This window comes from Eleutherodactylus coqui, chromosome 4, assembly GCF_035609145.1.
Source record: "Eleutherodactylus coqui strain aEleCoq1 chromosome 4, aEleCoq1.hap1, whole genome shotgun sequence".
Lineage (NCBI taxonomy): Eukaryota > Metazoa > Chordata > Amphibia > Anura > Eleutherodactylidae > Eleutherodactylus > Eleutherodactylus coqui.
Window position 1 is genome coordinate 199,412,714 of NC_089840.1, and position 24,829 is coordinate 199,437,542.

At 45.3% G+C, this 24,829-nt stretch overlaps 1 protein-coding gene across 1 annotated transcript in view; it reads right to left on the bottom strand.

Moving 5' to 3' along the window:
- Positions 1-719: 719 nt before the first annotated feature.
- HIF1AN (hypoxia inducible factor 1 subunit alpha inhibitor) overlaps positions 720-24,829 on the bottom strand; it is a 32,545-nt gene continuing 8,435 nt past the window's right edge. The window contains exons 2-8 of the mRNA XM_066600540.1: positions 20,597-20,847; positions 16,232-16,380; positions 11,570-11,715; positions 8,873-8,979; positions 7,676-7,739; positions 4,903-5,013; positions 720-1,524 (exon numbers count right to left, since the gene is read on the bottom strand). Coding sequence (XP_066456637.1) covers positions 1,480-1,524; positions 4,903-5,013; positions 7,676-7,739; positions 8,873-8,979; positions 11,570-11,715; positions 16,232-16,380; positions 20,597-20,847 — 873 coding nt within the window. The 3' untranslated portion in view covers positions 720-1,479. The remainder of the gene's footprint in view (positions 1,525-4,902; positions 5,014-7,675; positions 7,740-8,872; positions 8,980-11,569; positions 11,716-16,231; positions 16,381-20,596; positions 20,848-24,829) is intronic.

A 24,829-nucleotide genomic window follows, 5' to 3' on the forward strand; every position in this document is an offset into this window, starting at 1 on the left:
GAGCTATTTTAATTTTAGTGTTCCATTGTAGCCTATCCAAAGCCACTTTGTGGGTTGCACCAATACTTTTGGGAAAACATCTTACCGATTGGTTACCGAATATGTCACTGAGGCACTTTACAACTACCATTTGTAGATTTAGACTAATAAGGAAGATGGAGCAATACCTCTGCAGCGCTACCTATAGGATGGCAGCATACTTGCAAATCAATGTTCAACACTTTATATAAGTCTTAAAGAGTGGGAAATGAAAAGCAAGCCAGATTCCATACACAGACAGCTGTTTCTGGCTTAGTTAGTGAAAGGCCTGTGACGTGAGTAAAGTTGGGTAATTTTCCTCCTTGAGTAGAGCACCTAGAAGGTGAGATTCAGACTAGTACCTATGAAGTAAATGGTCATAATCTGTTCAGAACTGTGGTTTCCTAGAATATTTGCTGAAGCAACAGAATGGCTTCCCAAGGTCTATGTAAAAGCCCTCAAGTATTAATGCACAGAAGCCATCCCGCTAGCTGATTATATTGCAGTCCACATCAAAACTTCACAATCATAGCTAGCCATGAACTCCTCAGGGGCGGGACTGTGGGCATATTTAAAAGTAATGTGATTTTAATTTTGCTGTTTTGCTTGCCTGGAGGATTTGCTGTTGTAGGTAATAGGAAAGTCCTCGATTTGGTACAATCCACTCATATTCTGATATACAAACACTTCAAAAGCAGCAATGAGAGGTACAAACATGGATTTAGTTAGGTTTCTGCAAATGCAATTTTCAAGGGGATAAAAAAAAATTATTTTAGAGTTCCAAAACATGAATTCCATTGAAGGTCCTAAGAAGGTCCTAGGAGTCAGTAGAGCAGCCACCGCCATGAAACTCTGTGTGTGCTTGCCAATGGTGAAGGTATCAAGTTGTGTCGCAGAAAAAACAAACAAATTGCCTGAGTAGTCATCTTGCCTTCTTTAAAACCGTTAACTTTTCATGATGTCTGTATGGCGCAAGTTTCACCCTAAAAAGAAAACTGAAATATTTCCATGGACTGCTTTAGAAAACAGAACTGAACGGGAAACCGATAAAGTCCACGGAGAATACCTTGGTTAAAGCAAAAGATCATCTCAAGTCTTTGGATACTGTACTTGATGCAGTGAATGGATGAAGTAAACACTTTTTTGCAAGCAGACAGGGTGGGCGACGGGCCGCAGCCCTAATGTCCGCTGTCTGCATAGAGTGCAAAGAACGACCTTAGATGTTGCATTGTTTTGTTACTTTCTCTTTGCCAACCGAAACATTAAACAAACAAACATTAAAAAAAAAAAAGAAAAAAAAGACTATTAACACAGTAGTGAGTGGTGTAAACCAATGTACAGGAGAACGTTGGCCTGTTAAGTGCTTCCAATCTGCAGTATTTCTTGTCAGTCATCTCAGAGGTGAACCAAGATAGCGGCAGCAGTCTCAAACACGTATCGTCACTGCTCAGTAAGCCAGCGTTAGTCGTAGCGCCCCTTGATCATCGTGTTTAACAAAGGACCGACCTGTAAAAAGAGTGGGGAAAAAAATAAACATATGATAAAAAATTCTCAGCGGAAGTATTTAGAGTGATGGTCTATTTCCACTAGCCAAATTCTTGACCAGATTAACCAGCGCTGATTGATACGCAATTCCATCAGCGCTCATTTACTTTTCTTTGTTACACAGGCTGTGAAGCAGCTTACAGGGACTAACAATCAGTACTGCGATTGTTTGTTTCCACCGACCGGCTGTACATCTCCCCAATTACAAAAAAATAACTCATTTATCCATCAGCGTAGATGTCGGAGGCCTTATTTTTTTGTTCAATGAGTTGTATTTTTCAATGGTGCTTTTAATGTAAAAAAAAGTACTGAAAAACTTTTAAAATGTTCTTAGACCCCATCATCGCTAGTGATATTGCGCTGCGGGGGAGCTCTGACGGAGAATCGCGGCAAATCGCAGTATGCTGTGACTTTAATCCCGCGGAGAATCGCTATGATTCTCCGCTCGTGGACATCGGGTTGCGTTTTCCATAGTTAGCCTATGGAAAGCGCTCACTGCGTTACCCGTGGGGCCGGATTATCACCGCGAATAACGCAGTGACGTATCAACCGTGGACAGGCAGCCTTAGTGGAGTGAAACGGGGAAAAAAAACAATCCCACCATCTTTTGGGGGGAGAGGGGTTCTTGTTTCTACGGAGTACACACTACAGTAAAAATGACAATGCTATTCTATGTCAGTACGCTTACGACAACACAAAAGTTATAGTTTTTTTTGTTGTGCTACTTTTAAAAACAAAACATCTTCGGGAAAAAACAAAAACTAATTTTCTGCCGCCATCTTATGGCTTTTTGTAGGATGTCCGGTAGTTTCTATTCGAACCATTTTGGAATACATACGACTTTTTGATTGTGTTTTATTACATTTTTTTCTTAGAGATGAGTGACCTAACGAGCGGAATTCGGACACTATATTTTTTGTTCTAACGATGTTCACAGTGTAGGATAAATGTGTTGCTTTGATAGATCAAACTTACGCTGGGACCTGTGCTCCACTTAATAATGGCCGTCCTCACATGAGTGCGTTGATACAGTGTATATATGCTGTACCACTCTCCCATAGGCGGCAATGTTACCGCTCACATGAATTGCGTGGAATACACGCGCAAGAATAATAGCAGCATGTTCTATCTCGGCACCAATTACGTGCGCACACAGGCCAAGAAAGTATATGGCGATGGGCTGCACACAGCCAGTACGCAAAGTCATTGTGCACATGCGTGCGCGTATATCTCTCAGCTTATATGCTGTGAGATATGGTCATGTAAGACGTAAGCCCGGCCTTAGGCAGCTAAATCTGAATAAAATATATATTTTTTATATATATATATATATATATATATATATATATATATTTGACTAAACACTGACAGGATGATTGTATTATTGAGGTGAACATGAATGACATATATATATAGTTTACACACCATTTGATTTTAGGTTTCATAAAGGCCTATGGAGTTGAAACGTCACATGTGGAGGGATTAACCCTTTCCAATCCACTGTCTGACATCTCAAGACATTCTGATTGAAGGCTGTACAGCTCCAATGTCAGAAGACATCAGGCTGGGTATTCTTACTGTAGATTACTGGCTGCTCTGTTGTCGGGGGGCCTCTCCATCATGTCCCATACCACAGTACTGGCTCTAGTCAGCAGATGGCGCCATTGTATAATGTCAGAAAGAGAAAGCCCCCTAGGAAACCCTGAATCCAAAATTGGATTGCAAAGGGTTAAGTTAGATCTTAATGTTGCACCTACTGCACACTGATGAGGGGCAAACACCCCGAAACAGCTGTAGTACTAGTTGTGCCAAGGCTCTGTTTTTTTTGTAGGGACATAATGCAGTTTCTATTGGTACCATTTTGAAGTTGATATGACTTTTTGATCACTTTTTTTTTTATTTCTTGGAGGTGGGGTGACCAAAAATGTGCAATACTAGCATTGTGTATTTTTTCTCCCTGAAGACATTCCGCTGCAGGATAAATAATGCATTTATGGACGTAGAGATATCAAATGTGTTTGATTTGGGGTTTTTTTACACTCAAAGTAAAAAAATAAATTAAAAAAAATCCCTCCCCTGGAAGTTTTCGGAATTGGATGAACTTTCTGTGTGTGATTGTAACGTCAATGTAAGAGATTACAATAGCAGAGCAAAAGGAGAATTAATTGTGGAAAACTGACCCCTTGTAGGGAGGCTCTAGCCCAGTGATGGTGAACCTTTTAGAGACAGAGAGCCAAAACTACAACCCAAAATGCACTTATTTATCGCAAAGTGCCAACATGTCAGGGGCGGGGCTTATCACGACGTATGATTTTAGCCCTGTCGTTTTAAAAAGGACAGGGCCGCTTCAAAATAGACAGGGAGGAACACTCTGAGTTTGTTTCCTAGTTGGAGCCCCATTGGTGCGGATTTTGACTGGAAATCAGCCACGTAGTCGCAGCTGATTTCAGACTATGCGGCGCTCCCCCTCACCTCTTCCGAAGGCTTCCTGCTGTCAGCGCTACCCAGCTTCTGGTTCCCAGCAACCTGTAGTGGCATCAACTAATCAGTGGCGTCGCACATGACCAGGCCACAAGGAATCGGAAGCGCCACATAGTATGCAATCAGCTGTGTATATGTGACTGATTTCCAGTCAAAATCCGCCGCAATGGAACAGAGTTTGACTGGTTTTTGGATGCGGGAATGCTGCAGAATTTGCTGTGGACATTCCACAGTACTTACGGTAACTTTCGGACTTGCCCGTAACTTTTAGACAGTGTTAGTAAATAAGCCCCTAGTGTTATAGGCCCAATGTACACGGGCGTATTTGCACTGCGGGATCCGGAGCGAGCGTTTGCCTCCGGATCCCGCCGCAAATACTGCCCATAGACATGCTATGCAAAACGCTTTTCTATGCCCACAAGCGGAAATCCACAGCGATTTTCTGCTCACAAGAAAGGGGGGACAAAAAAAAATTGCAGAATGTCTTATTCTAGTGTGAGCCTCGCATGGACAGCTTCCATTGCAGTCAATGGAAGCAGTCTGGGCCACGGCAGTTCGCCGCAGATCCGCACAATCGACGGTGCGTCATTCTCTGTGCTGCACATGTGCAACAACGCGCCAGCCGGCATATCCGCAGCACAGAGAAGAAAACAACTGACAGGTACGTGGGGGTCACCGCCAGAGCACAGGGTCTGATTCCGCTGCGAGATCTCGCAGTTGGAATCCGAACCGGCCGTGTGCATTCGGCCATACTCCAATGTCCCTTCACATTAAACAAAAGCAAAAACAGTCCCCAGAAGTCAAATCATAAAAGAACAAATAATGCCCATCTGCCTAATCCCCCAGACGGTCACTTACCTCCTGTGGGTTTCCTAGAGCTTCTCCCAACATCTTCTCAATGTTTCTCATTATTGCCACCTTTTGGTGTGCTTTCAGTGGGTATTCTATTCTTTTTGGAGTTGGTGCACCCTAATTCAATTGGAAACAAAGTAAAATAAGATCAAAATATGAGATCACAAAAAGGGGTTCTAAAAACTTATGGATCTGGAAATCAGCAACAATTTGGCATTAACCCCTTAAGGATGCGGCCCTTTTTTCTTTTTTGTTTTTTCCTCCCCAAAAATCATAGCTTTTATTTATCATTTGACTTAGATGTCTGAGGACCTTTTTTTTTGCGAGACGAGTTGTATTTATCAATGGTATTATCATTTGATGTACCATATAATGTACTGAAAAACGTTCAAAAAATTCTAAGTGGAGAGAAATAAAGGGGGGGGGATGACTACATGTTTTGTATTTCAGTGTACTGTGGCAGGGTGTAATAGGAGTACCAACTCAGCAGACCTGGGGGCCTGGCGATCATGACAACCCCTTTAAGCCAATGGGATGCCAAAGAAGATCTGTCCTCCGTTTACTGGGATCACACGCCGCAGTCTCTTTTGACCGTGGCAACTAAGTAGCTGAACAGCCAAGGTCGCAGTTATCTCCAATCCCCCGTAGTAGGTGGGTGTCTGCTGTGTAACACTGCCGCCCACCAACATGTATGAAGCAGGCTTATCACCTGAGCCCATTTCATTCACTCCCCTGCGACATGTGATGTATAGATATGTTACGTCAGGAAGGGGTTAAAGTATTTCAGGGATTATCTTTACAAAACCGTTTGAACAGCTTCATAGTCGCCATGTTTTTCCCAGAGAATTCATATTAACACTATGCATGCTGTATCCTGGCAAGAACCTAAACGACACATCCGACATCTATGGGGAGAAAAGGCTTTAACCCCTTAGTGACAAAGCCTGTTTGCACATTAACGCCCAACTCATTTTTCGTTTTTTTCCATTGTTGCATTCCAAGAACCATAACCGGTTACTTTTTTCCTCAACATAGCCGTATGAGGATTTGTTTTTTGCGGGACAAGTTGTATGAGCCCCGTGTGGTGCAGAGTGTTTAGGCAGCAGAAATGCAGTCCTAGGCTCTCGCTTTTTTTTTTTCAATGGCATCATTATTGGGTACATCTTTTTTTTTTAGAAAAGCTATACAAGACATTATAAGGGGATTTTGAAAAAAACAAAAATTCTGCCATGTGTTTTAAGGATATCATTTTTACAACGGTCAGTGTGCAGAATAAATAAGGTGATAACATTCATCTCTGGGTCGGCACGATTCTGCTGATACCAAGCTTACACGTTTTTTTTTAGGTTTTGCTATTTTTGAGCAAAAATTGTATTTATTTTTATAAAGATTTGCTTTTGTGTTGCTGCATTCCAAGAGCCATAACCTTTTAAATCTTTCCATTGACAGAGCTTTATGGGGGTGGGGGTTGTTTTTTTGCGGGATAAACTCTAGTCTTCATTTATCCAATTTTTGAAAATATGTAACATTTTGATTGCTGCTTTTTTTTTTCTAGAGGCAAAATTAACAGTCTACAATTCTGGCATTTTATTTTATTTTTAACAGCGTTCACCGTGTAGTACAAATAATATGTTAACTTAATTCTGTAAGCTGCTACCATTATGGCAATATCAAAAGTATTTTTTGTTCATCGCTGCGTGCAAAAGACATTAACATTTTTGTTTATGAAAATGGTGCTGTGTGAGGGGTTTTAATAGCTCCATTTGTTGATCACTTTACTATCCGGCTTTTTGTAAAGCAAGACAGGCAAAAACCAGCTATTTTCATCATGTTTTTTGTATTTTCTTTCATGATGTGCACTGTGTTAAATAATGTACTAGTTTTTTCTCAAAATCATTCCCAACGCGGTGATGCTGCATGTGATTTTATTTTTTTTACATAGTAAAGGGGCTGGGGAGGGGGAGTGGAATTTTGACGTTTTTATAATTTTTTTTTTTTATATATATACTTTACGGTTTTTTTTCTCCCACTAGGGAACTTAATTATTAACCTATTTTAGGATTCTTCTAATACACTACTATACTTCATTCTCATAGACCACCGTAGCTGGCAGACCCAGAAGCTATATTCAAGCCTCCAAGCACCACAACAACCTATTGGGAAACCGCAATCACATCGTGAGGGTCAAATGGATGAGGGAGCCCATTTCCTCTGTCAGCCTTTTACATGTCACGGTCACGCTGATCACTTTGTGTAAAGGGTTAAACAGTGCGGATTGGATGTCTCTTTGGTCCTCACTGTTAGAGCAAGTGCCCAGCAGTCAGACAGCCCACTCCCCCTGGCACGGGAGACTTGCGTCAGGCTTCTAATGCAGAATAAAAGCCCCTTAACAGCCGCCGTCAAAAGATGTATGGGCTGTCGTTAAGAGGTTAAAAAGACCCCCCAATACTGGAGAAACAAACAAAAAGATTGCTGAACCTCTTCTCTAACTACCTGCTGCACTCTATGTATTAGTATGCATCCATAGTCTTAGACTCTACATGCTGCTGTGATTGGTCAGCATTGTTCATGTGGGCAGCACTGGCCAATCACAGCAGGTGTACTGTCTTATACTAATGATGCAAACTAAAGCGCAGTGTGCATCAGGTAGTCAGAGAAGCGGTTCGGCCATCTTTGTTTGTCCAGGACTGGAGGGTCACTTTAATAAACGTTGCCCAACAACCACTAATTACCTGTCAGTCAACTACAGACCGCTAGATTAAACATTGATAGAACCTACCTTGTACCAGAAATTCACTGTGATTGTTGTCCCTCCGTCCATAAGTGACTCTATATGGTGCCACCTGTAATAGTAATAAACAGCTTTACCACACAAAATAAAAAACAAAGGCCCCTGTCTGACATGTAACCAGAGGATACGTATCAGACATGGCACATTATTTACATGCAAAGACAGCGGGCAGATATTTCTACTGAAAGTTTGAGAGATTTCTGGTGCAAATGTGCCAAAAAACATGTTTATTGTGTGTTTTTAGAAACTTTTGAACACTTTTTACAACTTGTCCATCAAAGGGCTGTAGATTTGTGAAAAGGGGCGTGGCATAAATGTGACACCATGCACCAAAAACTACATGGCTTCTGGCTTTGCTTTCAATTCCCGGCTTGTACAGAGTCTAACATTGACTTTAGAGATTGCTGCCTTCCAATAGGTGGCGCTGTGGAGGTATTATCCCATCTTCCTCATTTGCACACTCCTATGTGAAACACTGAATGATCAGTGTTTAAATGGCACGATAAGTGCACAAGCCGCTGCTGAAACTGGATGACGAGCGAGAACCTTGCGACACTCGCTCATCGTTTGCCTGTGTTTAAAATGAACGATACTTATCGTTCTGTCTAAACGGGGCATTACATAGCAGCACGATACACATACGGCTCTGAACATAGCTGTCCTGCCACTCCCTGGTCTCGGGAGGGAGCTGTAGGCCATCACTCTAATTCTCCGTCAACTGAGTCCCATTCTTTGCCATTACTCTAAAACCTTCACCCCCTGCTGTATCATCTGTACATCTTTTAACTATAGCTGCAAATGTGATAAAATAACAAAAGTAGCGGTACGTACCCATCCTCTCCCCTTAGGATCCAGTGCTGCACCTCGCGGTGCTCCTAGTTTTTGTTCAGAAACAGCTAACACCTGACTGCAGCAGTCAATCGGAGGCAACAACAGTCATGTACTTACATGCTGGATGCCATGATGCCAGGAAAATGCCACCTCACCGCCAAGGCCTCTGAATGGCGGTCAGGTGGCTGCCGTTCTGAAACGAAAACTGGGAGGACCGGAGGCCGTAGCGTCGGATCACCAGGGAAAAGACGTGCGAGTACCCCTGCTGGTATTATTTAACACATTTGCAGCTATAGTTAAACTACATCGTCTGACAAGCTCTGTAATAAAACACAATTGAAATAACCCTCTTACCAGTACATTGGGATATACAGGACATCACCGGGCCCCACAATAGCCTCGTAACCATGCACATTTCTGAAGTTAGGAAACCGCTCTACATCGGGGTTCTCAAAGTCCACCTAGCATTTAGAGGAAAAACAAAACATGTAAATGTTAAATACTGGACAGTGCCCCCCTTCATCCCAGCAACAGCCACAAACCATACCGAAGGACATAACCGCACTGCTGTAATAGTGACTGTCTGCGGTGAGAGGGTCACAAAAACCGGATGTCAGGAATGGTATAATCCTATTCTAGGTCGTCTCGGTGTCGCTGTCACTTCTAGACTAGAGCTGAACTCCAGTGATATAACAAGGGGAGAAGCAGAAGTCTGATACTGCTTTTACACTGGACTATCGTTGGTTGCACGAGCGAACAAACCGATGACGTCATCACCAGCTCGTTCACGCAGGCAGATTCATCATTGACTCATTCGAAGACAATCGTCCACTGTTCACACTCGTATGTGAAACACTGAATGAGAACGTGCTTAAATGCATGTTCGTACTCAGGCCGCCCATTTAGACTATCTCGGGCACTTATTGTTCAGCGTTTCACATTCCTATGGCACAATAAGTAAATGATTTATACTGCGATGATTTGAACGCCGTCCGAAACTGAACAACAAATGAGAACCTCACGGTTCTCGCTCATCATTCAGTAGCTGGCTCATAGACCTGCATAGGGGGAGGGGGTGACACCTCAGGAACCAGGGAGCAAGCGGGTATAAAAATGTATCACTGGCTCCCTAACAGCGCCATGGCTTAGTTTATGGTGCAGTAGGTAGGTGACAGGTTCCCTTTGTATTCTTTAACCCACTTATTAGCAGGAGGAGTCTGATAATAGAAGGTTTATGGAAATAAAGCTCCTCCGAGCCATCAGCTGTGTATGTAATCCTGTACAAGCCTGAGGTTACATTGGGCGGACTGATGGAGAAGAAAGAAAAGTTTTACAAGACTGACTCACAGCATTCTCTGCTTTATGGAGATGTAATGTAGTTACCCTGCGGCTCATATTAGAACAATGCTTTTCATTCTTCTTACAATGTCACTATGTCACGTGTGGATATACATGCCCTAGACATTGGTCGTCACATTAGAGGGGATTAGTGCTGCATACACTGTAGGCAGTGCGCTGGTAGTAAATCTTTACACTCCTTGCCCAATAAAGTTAGGTAGACGAGGGTTTTCCTTTAAAGACAACCTGCCACAGGATGAAGTCTTCAGGGTCGGCTCCATAGCTCTGCAGTCGCTGACTATTCCCCCATAGTCATGTCCATCCACCCTGCTGGGCTCTCATTATGTCAGGCTCTATCAATGTGTCAAAAAGACGGTCCCAGCCGCTCACTGTCAGTGGGTGACATCACACTGGACTGACAGCCTTAAGTCACCCATTCACTGTAAACAGTGGGGACTGACCAATTGACACACCGACAGCCAAAACTAAGAGCAGCCCATCAAGCTGAATGGAGGAGAGCATGAAAAGAGAAAACAAATAGAATCAGAGAGGCCATGACTGCAGAGCTATGGGCCGCCTGCACACGGGTGGATTTGCATTGTGGAATCCGGGGTGGGCGTCCGCCTCCGCGTTCCATAGCACGCTATGGAAAAGTGATTCTTCCAGCACACGAGTGGAATTCAATTGTGGTTTCTACTCACGAAGGAAAGATCTCCATTTTTCTCCAGATTCCACGTGGACAGCTTCCATTGTAGTCAATGGAAGCCATCCGACCTGTGCCCCCAGTTTCCGATTCATCGTCTAGCGATGGCGCGGAAAAATCTGTACTGCGCTTGTCCAACGGTGAGCCGTCCGGACCATACGCAGTACAGAAAAAGATGATGACTGACAGGTACGCAGGGACGCCGGCCACGGTCAGGGCGGGATTCTACATGCGAAATCCGGCTCTGCCATGTGCAGGCTACCTAAAGGGAACCCGTCATCACGTTTGCACCTCATAAACTATGTTATGGGACTCAAAAGGTGAGAGAACGGGGAGCTGAGTTTCACGTTTCCACGGAGCTGCTGCGCGAAGACAGCACGACTCTTTTCAACCTCCTGTGTGTACATTGGCTCATCATTCCTTCACCTCTGAATTACCACTTTGTTAGGCTGCTTTCACATCTGTGTGGGGAATTCCGCTTTCCTGCTCCGTTTGGGGAGGCGTAAAGGGGAATCCCCGCAGCTGGACGGTTCTGTCTCTGGATGGAACTGAACAGCACTGGGTAGACCCCATTGACTATAGTCAGGCAGACCGAACCAATATTACGGGCTAAGCAGTGTTGGTGCAACGCTATTCTACCTAACCTTAGATCAACTCTTGTTGGTGCAACCGACCCTAAAAGATCTAAAAACACTGAGGAAGCAAACTTTGTGAGAACCAAACTTTGTATCAGTCTCAAAACTTTTGCTAACTTAGTTCTGCCTACCCCATCTGAGGAGCAGGGGGGCATTGAGTGCGTGACAGTTCGTCCTCTAAGAGCAATATAGTAAACAATCCGGTGATGATAATTAAGAGATGAACGCGGCAGCCCTGACATTACATGAATGTTATAACCACACGCTAATACTGACCACAGCAGCGCTGTAACTATCTGCTCCCGGTCACCAGAACATACGATATGTTCTCACGGACATCAGGCATCTGCAAGTTGGCCAAAACCTGACTCTCACCTGGCTCTGTCTGTCACAGGGATGGTGAACCGGATAAGGATAGAGGCATTCAAACTGTTCGGGTGGAAAGAGGATACAGCGTTTGTATCCTCTAATCTGGGCAAAGAAGTTCTGCTGCTCGTCATAGTGCGCCGGGGTCACATTCCCTGCAGGCAAACAGACAGGAGGTTAGACACGTACACAGAAGAGCAAAACATCCCGACACAGAAGAGTGGAGAACGGCTGAAGGCATTCATTATTTACGAATACTATTCCATAATTAAATGCATATCCAAAAATCTAACAATTCGCCACATTTGTCAGACATTTGTGTTTTTGTGTAGCTGATGGATGGTGAAAAATGTGCATTTTAGTATCCATTACCCATCCATCAGCATCAGTTGCACTGTGATAATGCGGTTCGTACAATGTTCCTCCTGACCATTCCCAGGATCAGGAGGTATCTGCTTCTATACATTTCTCATTCACCAGCACCCATTAATAATGGTACAGGGTGGGAGAGAACAGAACCGTGGTGTGCCATGCTTTCCAGGCTGATATTAAAACACTGTGGTCTAGGAAAAGAATGCCCCCTCATTTTGAAGCCAACCCAAATTATGGACTATGGACACCTTTACTCCTGTTTTTTAAATTTTTTAATTGGTTCCTAAATGCAGAATTAAGCAAACTTTCTAAAAAAATCTTCATTAAAAATGTCCTATCATTTTGCGGCTGTGGATTGTAAAAGTCCCTTTACACAGGATGACTGGATAAGCATAAGCACCCAACCGCCGTCCCAGCGACTATCGCTTCTGTGCTTTAATTCAGCGGGTCGAGGATCACTTTGGCCAGCCGCATCCTTACACTGTGAACAGGCAGATGCTCAAAAAGTGCTCTTAAGGGTACATTCATGCGGGCGAGTGAGAGATCGCGCTTCTCACGCGGATTCGAGGTGTTTTTCATTCAAAAGTGCCTTGCATCACTTCTGTGAAATCGCAATCCTCAGGCGCTTGTTTCACGCTCGCTAGAAGATCACAAGAGTTTACCATTGATTTCAGTGGGAAACATCACACTGCACTCCCATGCAGATCGCACGACATGCCATATCTTTAAATGGTCCCAATGAAACATTGGGCGATGTGTTCCCAAGAGAACGCAAAAAAATAGGACACACATCGATCTTCATCCTTGCAGCATTGACGTGAGAGAAAAAAAAAATCATTCATGTGACTAACTCCATTCAAAAGAGTGGAGTTTGTATTAGAGCAAGTTTTGCGCGTCTCGCAGCACACAAGATTCGCGGTCGTGTGCAAGTAGCCTTAAAGGGGACAACAGTCACTGAGCAACACATCAGCGTTTCCTTGCTCAGTGTGCTGTCAGCAGTCGCTTGTACACGGGACGACTATCCCCCTGCCCCCGTGTAAAGATACCTCGACTCCTCCACCTGGTTGGTTGTCCTGCTGCTTATGACACATCAGACAGCAGTTGTTTTAATTCTCTCTTCCCTCCTTCGGATGCTTTTACATTGAATGATCATCTTTCGGATTGCCGCGATCCAGCAAGAATCTGAACAATTATTGTTCAGTGTAAATAGATGCTCCGACTGAATGGCGAATTAGACGTATTTCGCATCTCGTTCAGTTTCTGCATGCAGAAAACCGAGCGCCGAATCGTTCCGTGTAAACAGGCAGTCGGTCACTTATGAACAACTGGTTCACTTAATGTGAACGGAGGCGAGCGGACCAGAAAGATCCCCGATCCAGTCTGCCTCCATTCATTATTGATGCTTGTTCCTGTTTAAAAGCACAGAAACGATTATCACAGGGACGAGCTGCCAGGCATCTGCGCCCAACAGGTCATTCTGTGTAAAAGGGCCCTCAGAGAGTGTGATGGGAAGGTGGTGGTGGGGGGTCTGCAAGTACAGGGGAGTAAGGATCCCATAGGGGCTGTGGAATTAGTCCAGGAATGAAGCAGTTCTGAGACATGAGCAAGTGAAGGCAGCAGCATCCTGGGCACACAGACCTCACATCCAGTATGTATTACTGGGAGGAGCACGCCAACATGACAAAAGTCTGTATATCAGGAGAGTCTAAAAAATGACTGAAGGAATGAAGATTGCAGACAAACTTTGTGCTCGCTACTCGGCGGGTCACATACAAAAATGCTCGAGTCTCCCATTAAAGTCAATGGGGTTCGTTATTCGAATAGAGCTCTCGAATTTTATGAAAAGCTTGGCTCGAATAACGAGGACCCGAGCATTTTGGTGCTCGCTCATCTCTATTTGTTATCCCTTTTTAAGTGAAAAAGGTGTACAAAGTTTTTCCAAGTCTTCACCCATCCACTGGATAGGTGAAAACTGATAAATTGGTGGTGATCTGAATCGCTTTACCGTTACACCACCTTTGAGTCCAACTGGTCCTCAAAAACCAAGCACAACTTTCTAAGTATTCCTCATTGATATACCAGAGGGAAAGGGCATTAGGAAAGATGTATTGTCTTTTTCAGGGATAGTGTGCATCATTTTGTCTACAACCTCGCTTTCCCTTCATACTACCCAATACTGATCCAGCCAATCTGCAGATAGGACATGCAGGGTTCACACCTGCGTCAGGGTTCTGTTTACCTGCTCCAATTGGGGAGCAAGAAAGGGGGAACCCCAGGCCGAATGACTCCGTCTCCAATGGAACCAAACAGCGCCAGACCCTATTGACTATAATGAGGTCTGTTTGCTTTCCGCTCAGCTGCCTGGCTTTTAAATAAAAGGGGTTGCGTGCAATGCTTTTCCTTCCAATATTTTGAGCCATATCTGCGGTGGAGCCTCCGTCTGAAGGACCCAACATAGATGTGACACCGGCTTAACTTATCAGTTCTACAAGACTATTGTTCAAAAGAAGGAAGTAAAGTAGGAGAAGGAGAAGGGACCACCTGGTTATTACTCGATGTCTTCCTCCCAACTGCTCTGGTTTAGGCCTCATTTGCACAGGTGGGTCAGATACCGCATAAGGGAGCCTGCAGTGGAATCCGACCCTGCCCGCTGACAAGGACCCTGCGAACCTGTCTGGGTCTGTACTGCGCATGTGTGATTTTTTTTTAAACTCCTGCTTTCCCACGGAATCCACAGCCCGTCCACAATGTCAATTGTCGGCAGGCCGTGGATCGGACGGCTTCCATTAACTTCAATGGAAGCCATTCGTGCAAGAACCGCACTGAAATGGAGCTTGCTGCGATTTGTTTGCCGCATGCGAAATCTGGATAACAAATCCGCATGTCAAAATTTAAGTACGGACACCCATGCTTTCCTATGCGCAGACTCAACTGCGGATCATCCGCAATTCAAATCTGTCCGTGGACATTGGGCCTTATGCAGACAGTGCAGTCCAGTTGGGATGATCTACACAATAGTTATGGTAAAACAGCGGCATATTTTGCAAAACTGCACCAAACAGCAACATTTGATGCGTTTTTTTTTTTTAAAAACATGACTTGACCGCACCATGTGAACAAACACTTCCTGCATTAACCCAGCAAAATGTTCACATGCATGCAAGAGGCCACATATATGTTTTCCATCTAGTAGTAACTTGCACTTGGATAAGGTGTCTTGGGACCTGTTTATATAGAACGACCTGTCGAGCGCAGATGTCCAACAGGTCATCCCAGCGATAATTGGTACTGTGCTTTTACATTGGAACGATCCCCACTAGTGAATGGAGGCAGAGCAGGCGGAGATCAACCACCACCGTCCATAGTAAACAGGTAGTGGCTTATAGACGAACGACTGCCTGTTTACACGGATCGATTCGGCGTTCAGTTTTCTGCATGCAGAAACTGTATGATGAATGAGAAGCGAACAAATTCTCATTCATGGTTCAGACGGGGCGTGCCTTTACACTGAACGATAATCGTCCAGATTCCTTTGGATATAGGAGTCTGAAGATTTATTGGTCCATGTAAAAGGACCCTTAGGCCTCATGTCCACGGGGAAAATCAGGCCCGCTACGGATTCGACATGGAGAATCTGCATCGGGTCCCTCCTGCCCCGCGGACATAGGCGCTGAAAATAGGAATTTAAAAGAATTTACCCATCCGGAGCGGACCGGGAAGGTCTTCTCTTCCTCACGGCCGGAACTTCTTTTTCGGCCGGCGGATGAACTCGTCACGCCGGCGGCACGTCGCCGACGGGCCGCGCGCATGCGCCGGGCACATCCGCCGAGCCGAAGCAAGAAAGATCCGGCCGTGAGGAAGAGAAGACCTTCCCGGTCCGCTCCGGATGGGTAAATTCTTTTAAATTCCTATTTTAGGTCTCCTGCGGATCCGGACGGCTTCCATAGGCTTCAATAGAAGCCCGCGGGAGCCCCGCACGAAAATGGAGCATGGTCCAGATTTTTTCATGCTCCATTTTTTTTTTTAAATCACTTTTATTGACCATCCGCGGGTATTTATCTACCCGCGGGTGGTCAATGCATCCCTATGGGGTGCGGATCCGCGGGCAGGAGAAGAGTTAAAATCCGCTGCGGATTTTAATTCTTCTTTTGCCCGTGGACATGAGCCCTTAGACAAATCTCTTCCTCCAGCGCCCTGTTCCATTACTGGACTTCTGGCTCACGATTCATACATTACTGAGACAAGCAGCGATGGGTAGACACGTATCATGCAGATATATTTCCATGTGTAGTTCTTTACCTTCCATGCCGATGAGCAGCAGGTTGGAGGTTAGCTGGCCCCAGCCGTGCTTCGTCTGTTGTTTGTTAATCCAATTCCAGTTAAAGCCCAAGAAATCCACCACTATTTTTCGTCCTACGGTATCGTTGAGCGTCTGCTGCAGATACAACCTACAGGAGGGAGACATCATCATCAACTGAGAAACTGACATTTAGAATTTGTGCTGACTGTGTAATCCGAATGTTAGCGGATGACGTTTGGACCATTTAGGTAAAGAAGTCAATGCTGCTCTGTTCTAGTTAATGAACAGATTAACAAGACGTTGTCGCCTTGTACGATACGATATTGCGCTAATATCTGCACATTTTACTGTACTTTTTGTACTGACCGCAACCATTCACATAGGCATAGTACACAGCACCCCGAGTTTAAAAGGCTGTAAAGCCTAATTAGTCCCCGATGTGTTCTTTACCCTGCAATCACACAGGACTCAGGTATATATTTGTGCACCCCTGTAGACTCCTATGGGGCCTTCGCTGCGCAAATACACACTAAAATAGAGCATGCGTGTGCAAAACCGATAAGGAGAATGAATCCACTGAAAACAATGGGCGCTATTCTGTGCGCATTTTGCGTTCGCTAATTATACATGTGCGAAACCGCCCTGAGGCTAACTTCACACAGGCGAGTGTAAGATCAGGCTGTGAATCACGGCCAATATCACGCTCGCCAATATGTGATTTCCCTGCAGATATGAGGCGTTTTTATCTCAAAACTGCCTCACATCACATTGGGGAAGTAGCGATCCTCCGCTATGGCTGTCAGCCGCGGTGTCTCTCCCATTGTTTTTAATGGGGAAACCTCACATCGCACCGCGTGCACCTAGCAAAGTGCAATGCTGCCGACAGCCACTTTGAAAACAATGGGTTGTGCAGGGGCATGCACAAAGATAGGACGTGCCCCAATTTGTTTCCCGCATCGTGGTGCGATGGAGAAGAGGGAAAAAAAACTCATGTATATGACTACATTCAAAAGAACTGTGCGAGATTAGTGTGTCGCGCAATGCACAAATCTTGTGCGATTTTCTTGGCCCTGTGAAAACTGCCTGAGTGGTTTTACACAGCTTTTTGTTTTGTTTTAAAGCTGCGGTTTTCCTTGCATTTTTTTTTCTGCAGCAAAAAAACACTCCAACCAAATATTAGCCGAAGGTCAAGAAGTGCAATTCAAGTGACCAAAAAGTCGCATGAACCCCAAAATAGTAGCAATAAGAACTACAGCTTGTAGTGAAGTAATGCGCATATGGTTGTGTCAATGGAAAAATAAAACATTTAGGCCCATCTCAGAAAGTTATCCCCCATGCACAGGAAGGGCTCTGCATTGCGACTCTCACTGATCTCAAGATTTCACCCCCGGCGTATCCCAAAGTTTTCACTTCAATAAGACAGCTTGAGAAAGCCAAGAGCTTCAACTCAGCTATCTTCAGCAGTCCAAATGAAGTGAATGAGTGGAGGCACGTATATGAGGTTACCGCTATCAACACCTCCGGAAGTGCCAGGGGGGAAATCTGGGGATCGGCCACTATCCCAGCAGTTGGACCTTCCCTGATTAGCAAGTCATCCCAATGTTGTAGATTATCAAACGAGGCCCCGTCCTTAAAGGGGTTGTCTCACGGCAGCAAGTGGGTCTATACACTTCTGTATGGCCATATTAATGCACTTTGTAATGTACATCGTGCATTAAATATGAGCCATACAGAAGTTATTCACTTACCTGCTCCGTTGCTTGCGTCCCCGTCGCCATGGATCCGTCTAAATTCGCTGTCTTCTGGCGTTTTTAGACGCGCTTGCGCAGTCCGGTTTTCTGCCTTGTGAATGGGGCCGCTCGTGCCGGAGAGCTGGTCCCGCGTCGTCATCGTAGCTCCGCCCCGTCACGTGTGCCGATTCCAGCCAATCAGGAGGCTGGAATCGGCAATGGACCGCACAGAGCCCACGGTGCACCATGGGAGAAGACCCGCGGTGCATCGTGGGTGAAGATCCCGGTGGCCATCTTGGAGAAGGAAGAAAGAAGTCGTCGCAGAGCGGGGATTTGGGTAAGTAATATATCTTTTTAATTTATTTTTTTTAACCCATCCTTTGGGTTTGTCTCACGCCGAACCCCCCGTTCGCCTATTGAAAAAAAAACAAAAAAACGTTTCGGCGCGAGACAACCCCTTTAAGGGGTTAAATGTCCAAACAATAGAAAGCTTGTTTTCCATGATATTTCCTCCATTGTAACATTTCTCTTTACTACAATGTAGAAGTACTGCGCTGTGCGGGGGACGCGAGTCTCCACTCGTGCGACAACCGCCACGCTGTGACTTTGTGGTGAACTTCGAAGCACATGCAGTAGTACCACTAACGTTGACTAACAAGATAAACATAGAAGGGTGGATATAGCACCCCGCATGGCTAGGCAACTACTGGGCTAATTAAGGGGCCTTTCAGACGAGCCGATTATCGAATGAACGAGCGAGTGATGTCATAATTCGCTCAGACGAGAATCATTCAGTCTTTCACATTCGCTGTATAAGTGACCGACTGAAAGAAAAAAAAAAAAAGTTTCCTCCCATGCTTCGGGCCCACTGTGGAAACTCCGCAGCATTTACAGGAGCAGATTTAAACATCTCTCTCATCCGCACAGAAATAACACATCAGGAACTAATTAGGCTAAATTACCAATGTTTTGTAGCCTGAAAGAACCTATTGGGAAGCATGGGCTTCACATACATGCGTTTTTGTAGCGGTACAAAGTCATGCGTTTTTGTAGCCCGTGTGAAAAAGGCTTAAACCGCCAATTAACTTGGGGCGCAGCTGTGTTCCCCGCCCCAGTGAAATGGCCCAGTCAGCGCGAAAAGCTCAGCAATATGCACAAAGGAGCACAATTGCGCTAACGTGTGCATTTTTGCACATATGTCCCATGTGAAGTTGCCCTAATTCTGTAAGAACAAAAACCCATCCTGATAGATTTGCTGCACTATTCTATAACCTGTTTACACGGAACGATAATCATTCCAAAAATCGTTCAAATGAGCGAAACTGAACATTAATTGTGCAGTTTTAATGCAAGCCGATAACGAATGAGAATCGTACGCTTCTCGTTCGTCGCTCAGTTTCAGCCGGCATATAAATCATCCGTGTCTCGTTCACTTCTCGTTACGTGTAAACACTGATCGTTCATAGGATTGTGACACACTAAACAATTAGTGAATGAGGACTACACGATTCTCAATGATAATGACTGCGCCAGCGTGAACAAGCGGGTGATTATGTCACCAGCTCATTCGTTCGCACGTAGGAGAATCGTTTGATTCTCGCTCAGTGTAAAAGGGGCATTACAGGCGGATTGAGTTAGATGGACACTTCTTGCATCCGTAAAGATATCAGAAACCTTTAGGCCCCATGTCCATGGGGAAAATGAGGCCCGCAGCAGATTCTTCATGCAGAATCCCGCAGCGGGTCCCTCCTTTCCCGCGGATATGAGGCCTAAAAATAAGAATTACTTACCTGTTTGGACGCTGCAGATCTGCCCTCTGTCGCGTCCAGATCCTTTTTTCTTCGGCCCGGCAGATGTGCTCGGCACGCCAGTAGCGTGCCGTGCGCATGCGCTGTGCACTTTTCTTTTTGAACTCCTGCTCTCCCGCGCCGGAGAGCAGAAATTCAGCTGCGAGTGTGCCGCGGATCCGGACGGCTTCCATAGGCTTCAATAGAAGCCCGCAGGAGACCCGTACTAAAATGGAGCATGCTGCGGGTGTTTTCCCGCACACGCAATCCGCACCTCAAGGGAAAAATGACATCCACAGGTATTTAACTACTGTCCAATGCATCCCTATGGGGTGCGGATCACGCGTGCCGGTGATCCGCTGCGGATCTGTCCCTGTGGACACGAGGCCTTATGATCCAGTTTCTGACCCCAACTTTTTTTTATACAATGAGGGACAATGACATTGTATACTTGCTGCGGGCCGCCCATAGCCATGTACTATATTGGCGTGTATGCGCACGTAAAATGCGCCAAGATAGTACATGCTGCGATTTTTCTTGAGCAATGTGATTTCATGTCAGCGGTAACATGGCTGCCTCTGCAGATTGCTACTGCATATTACACACGCAAGACCCACGTGCAGAATACACAGTACCAATGTGGTCATGTGAGCCTAGTCTTGGGAGTGAGCCAATCTGTCAGTCCTAGCAATGAGAGGTTTCACTGAACCGATTAGGAAAGAAACAGAAGAGGCCGTTGCCGTTGACTTGTTTCCAGACACACCAACTACCTGGGATCGGCAAGTCCCGTTCCTCCGACTGTGGCAGTGTGCACCTATTAACACAGATTCCAAGGTGCTCAGCTTACCTTTCCTCACCGCCTCTTTGCTCTATATCTTTGAGCTTCTCTACAAACTCTGGAAACTTCATTTCTTGCCTCATGGACTTAGGTTTGAAAGTCTTAAAGTTAGCCATTTTCTTCTCGTCATAATAAAGAAATTTGTGGCTGTTGGCATTGTACACAGAAAAGTCCCCATTTCCAATGTTTTCCTTCAGATAATCCAAGTCCCACTTTAGTGCCGAATGCACAAGATTTGTATCAGTCAGGACCACCGGCTCCTGGTGCAAAAAGAGAGAGAAGTTAGGTGGTCAGATGTGTCTGGTATTTCTGAGCTGTCAGCATGGCTGAGCGGTAATGCGATGGTTGTTGGTATAGGTCACACAATTACGGATGGGTTGGCATAGCAGACCAGGGCAGCAATGCATGAATACCTATTAAAGGAAGCCCGTCACCTGCATTTTGCATGAGCAGCTTATCATTACATATAATGTGCTATGGATCAGGAAGGGTATTGACTCTCCTTAGGGAGAGAACCAAGAAGGTGAGTTAGGCTGCCTGTCCATGGGTATGGCGATATCCTGCATCCTCCACCGCCACGGGGCAGGAGAAAGCTGACGGTTCTCCGCACTGAGCCTGACAGATAGGCTCACCACGGAGAATCACGGCAAATTGCAGCATGCTGCAATTTGAATCCCGCGAGCAGAGAATCGCTACGATTCTCCGCTTGTGGACGCCGCGGCTGCGCTTTCCATAGCAACGCTATGGAAAGATTCAGACAGCGTGATTCGACAGTGATTTATCACCGGCGGAATCACGTCCATGGACATGCAGCCTAAGGAGACCTATAAGGCCATGCAAGCTCCTCTGGGAAATGTATGCAAAGAGGGAAGATGGAACAATACCTCTACAGTGCCACCTATTGGATGTCAGAATTTTATTTGCCTATTACCCAGAGGAGCATGAATGGCGTTATAAGTGTCCTCACTCACCTTCTTGGTGCTTTCCCTAAGGAGAGGGGTTACCCCTCCCGATCCACATCACAGGCCTCTCACTAGCCAAGCCAGGATCCTACTGCACACTGATAAGGGGGAAACACCCAGAAACAGCTGTCTGTGTATGGATTCTGGCTTGGTTTTCAATTCCCAATTATTGCTCTACAGACCTGTATAAAGAGTCAAGCATTGATTTGACCAATAGGTGGCGCTGCAGAGGCATTGTTTCATCTTCCTTATTTGCATATAATGTGCCAATCACAGGTGAGTCCAAAAGCTGTTTTTAATGTTCTTCGGTGCTAACATTTACCAAGAACCCAGTTTTCGCTCTTCCTGCCCAGTATGTAAAGCACTACCGCCACTGTCTGATGGATGGTTCCACTGGCCAACTGGTCTGGGACCCTGTCCACCTCCAAAGCACTGAACTACACCGCCGAGGCTGTACCAGTTGTACTGAGTCTAGGCTGCACTTCACTCTTCGGTGCATGACATAAATAAAGTTTGGAGAGACGAATAGATGTCATCACGCCGAAGCTGGAAGCGTGGCCGGACACTTCGGAAGTTCCCCACAACTACTGCACATCATCTGGAACGTTCTTGGAAATGGTTTTGTATATCAAATCTTTAAACAGACCTAGAACATTTGTACAGGCCGACTAGAGGACGCCCGAGGGAACATCGCGCCTTTCATGTCCCTCTGACTTCACACAGGCGTATTTGCGCATGCTAAATTTGTGTGCGCAATACGCAGTGAATAGAACTCATTGATTTCAATGGGCTCATTCACATGTAAATATTTTTCCTGCGCAAAAGAAAAAAGCAGCGTGCCCTATTATCTTGCGTACTTCAGAAATCTGCTTAAAAATCAATGGGGGTGCCCAAATACGTGCGCAATACGCTAGGAGCTGCGTGATAATTGTGCGGTTGCACAGGAAAAAGAACACATCTTGGATTCATTAGACTAATTAGCCATTTCAATGGCTGGGAGCATTGGTTCCTTATTTTTGCACGCACAAAAGCCAGAAAAATATACGTCAATGTGTGCGCAAAAAACATTCAATCTGCAGATACACGGAGCTGATGCGTGCCCAAATACACACTCGTGTGAAGCCAGCCTCAGGCCACTCTCACGCAGGCCCTTTTTTACAGCGTTTAGTGCGGCATTTCAAATACTGCGCCAAACATTGTAAAACGCCTCCATTCATTTCAATGAGGCTTTTCAGACGAGCGCTAAGGCCACTGTCACACGTGTTCACAAAGCAGAGTCCAAAACCGCGATTGTGTGCTGCGTTTTGAAACACGTTACAGCGTTTGGCTGTGTTTAACGCACCCCATCATTGTGATGGGTGATTAAGTGCATTAAAAAAAATCACTAAAGCACGTAAAAATTAGGCGCTGGTCTGCGAAGCCCCATTGAAATGGTAATGTTGTACTACGATTAGTGCGGCATTTGAAAACGCTACGCTAATCACGGTAAAAAGCAGGCTGTATGAGAGCAACCTAAAGTGCAGCGCTTGTAATACTTTGCTTTTTGAGTGCGGTCTGTTCTAATTTTCGGGCATTTCAGCGGTTTTAATTGCGATGCATCGCCCATTGAAAACACTGCTGTTAAAAACGCCATATTGGAACGCAGCGTTGTATGCCACCAGCAGGAAAAGTGAAAGTGGTGAGGTCAGTGGTTTCTACTATCACCTGTGTGAGAGGCGCCTAAGAGTGCCTTTACACGGCACGTTATCGGATAATTCGAATGTGAAGAATAATCGTTCGCGGCCAACGATTCTACGATAATTTGCTCATCATCATTTATATGACACAAACATGACAACCATTGTTGGCCGTTCGCTAATCTGTTTATCGTTCTGTCTTCTCATTCGCCGCTACGGAGAACCGAACAATCCTGTTTATAAATAAACAATGTATCTCTGTGTTTAGACTGACGGCCAGAGCGAACTGTCACATTGTTTCCTTCTTCGCTCAGACACACAATATCTCGCTACGTGTAAAAGCGCCCTACGGCACCGCGTACTACTTATGGGGACGTGCCGCATATACACATATCCCCACAACAAGCTGCTCACTGATGAGGAAGTGTCACCCCACAAGTACGTGACCGAGAACAGCTGCGCACATCTCCTGTACTCAGACGTGCTCCTCCGCTTCCTGACCTCGCAGGAGCAGATCACTCTGCAGTCAGTAACTTCAGAAAGTTCAGTGTAAAGGTTTATCTGCAGTCAAACATTAAAGGAGTTGGACCACAACTTCAAGTCAACCCCCTCCACAGGACAGGGGATAACTTGCTGATTGTTGGGGGTCTCACCGAGAGGGTACAGCTCCGTTATCTCCGCAGTCCCACTGAAAGTGAATGGAGATCTAGTGCACTTGTGCAACCAGCGCTCCCATTCAGTCTCCACCTCAATGCAGGGGTGTAATAATAATACAGGGAGGAGGATGGGGGACACAAGGACCCCCGCTCTAGGGAAACCATTCGCTTAAACGAAAGAGCGAAAAATGTCACAGTTCGATCATTCGCTCGGGCCGCGAGTTTAAAAGCACGCTCTAAACCATTCAGGCGGTGCGATCCGAACGATGATTTTTAGCGCTTACTTTTCGTTCATTAACTTGTCAGCCGTGTTCACACTGAACGATTATCGAAGCGATGGCTGAACACTGATCATTCCATGTACAGGCACCCTTAGACTTGTGTCACACGGGCGTAAGCTTACTGAACTTTCTGTGCACGTAAAAAAAATGCAGCCATGCTCCCATTCATTAAAAAGTCAATTATGTGTAATAAGTCCAATATTTGCTCTTTCCCTGCGCAAATACACAGGAAAATACAGCGTGCTGCGGTTTGTTTATTGTCTAAACAAAATGCGCAAGAAAAATACGCTTATGTGAATAAACCCATTGAAATGGGTTCATATGACCCAAGTTATTACGTTTGTGTGCGTCCGGTTTTAGGTCACTCTCACATGTGTTCAATTAAACGCCACTTGTAACTGCGGCAGTTTACCGTGATTTTGAGCTGCATTTTGGAACGTATGTTACAGCGTTTTATAGCACTTTTTAATGCGCCCCATCATTGAAATGGGTGATGAAGTGCGTTAAAAAGACACGCAAAAACAGACCAGACGGCACTCAAAATTTCCAACGCCGCGTTCAAGAACAGGTGTGCATGGTCCCATCGAAATCACGTTAGTAATTGCGGTAAAAAGCAGCATGTGTGAGAGTGGCCTTAGGCCGCCTGCACACGGCAGAGCGGGATTTC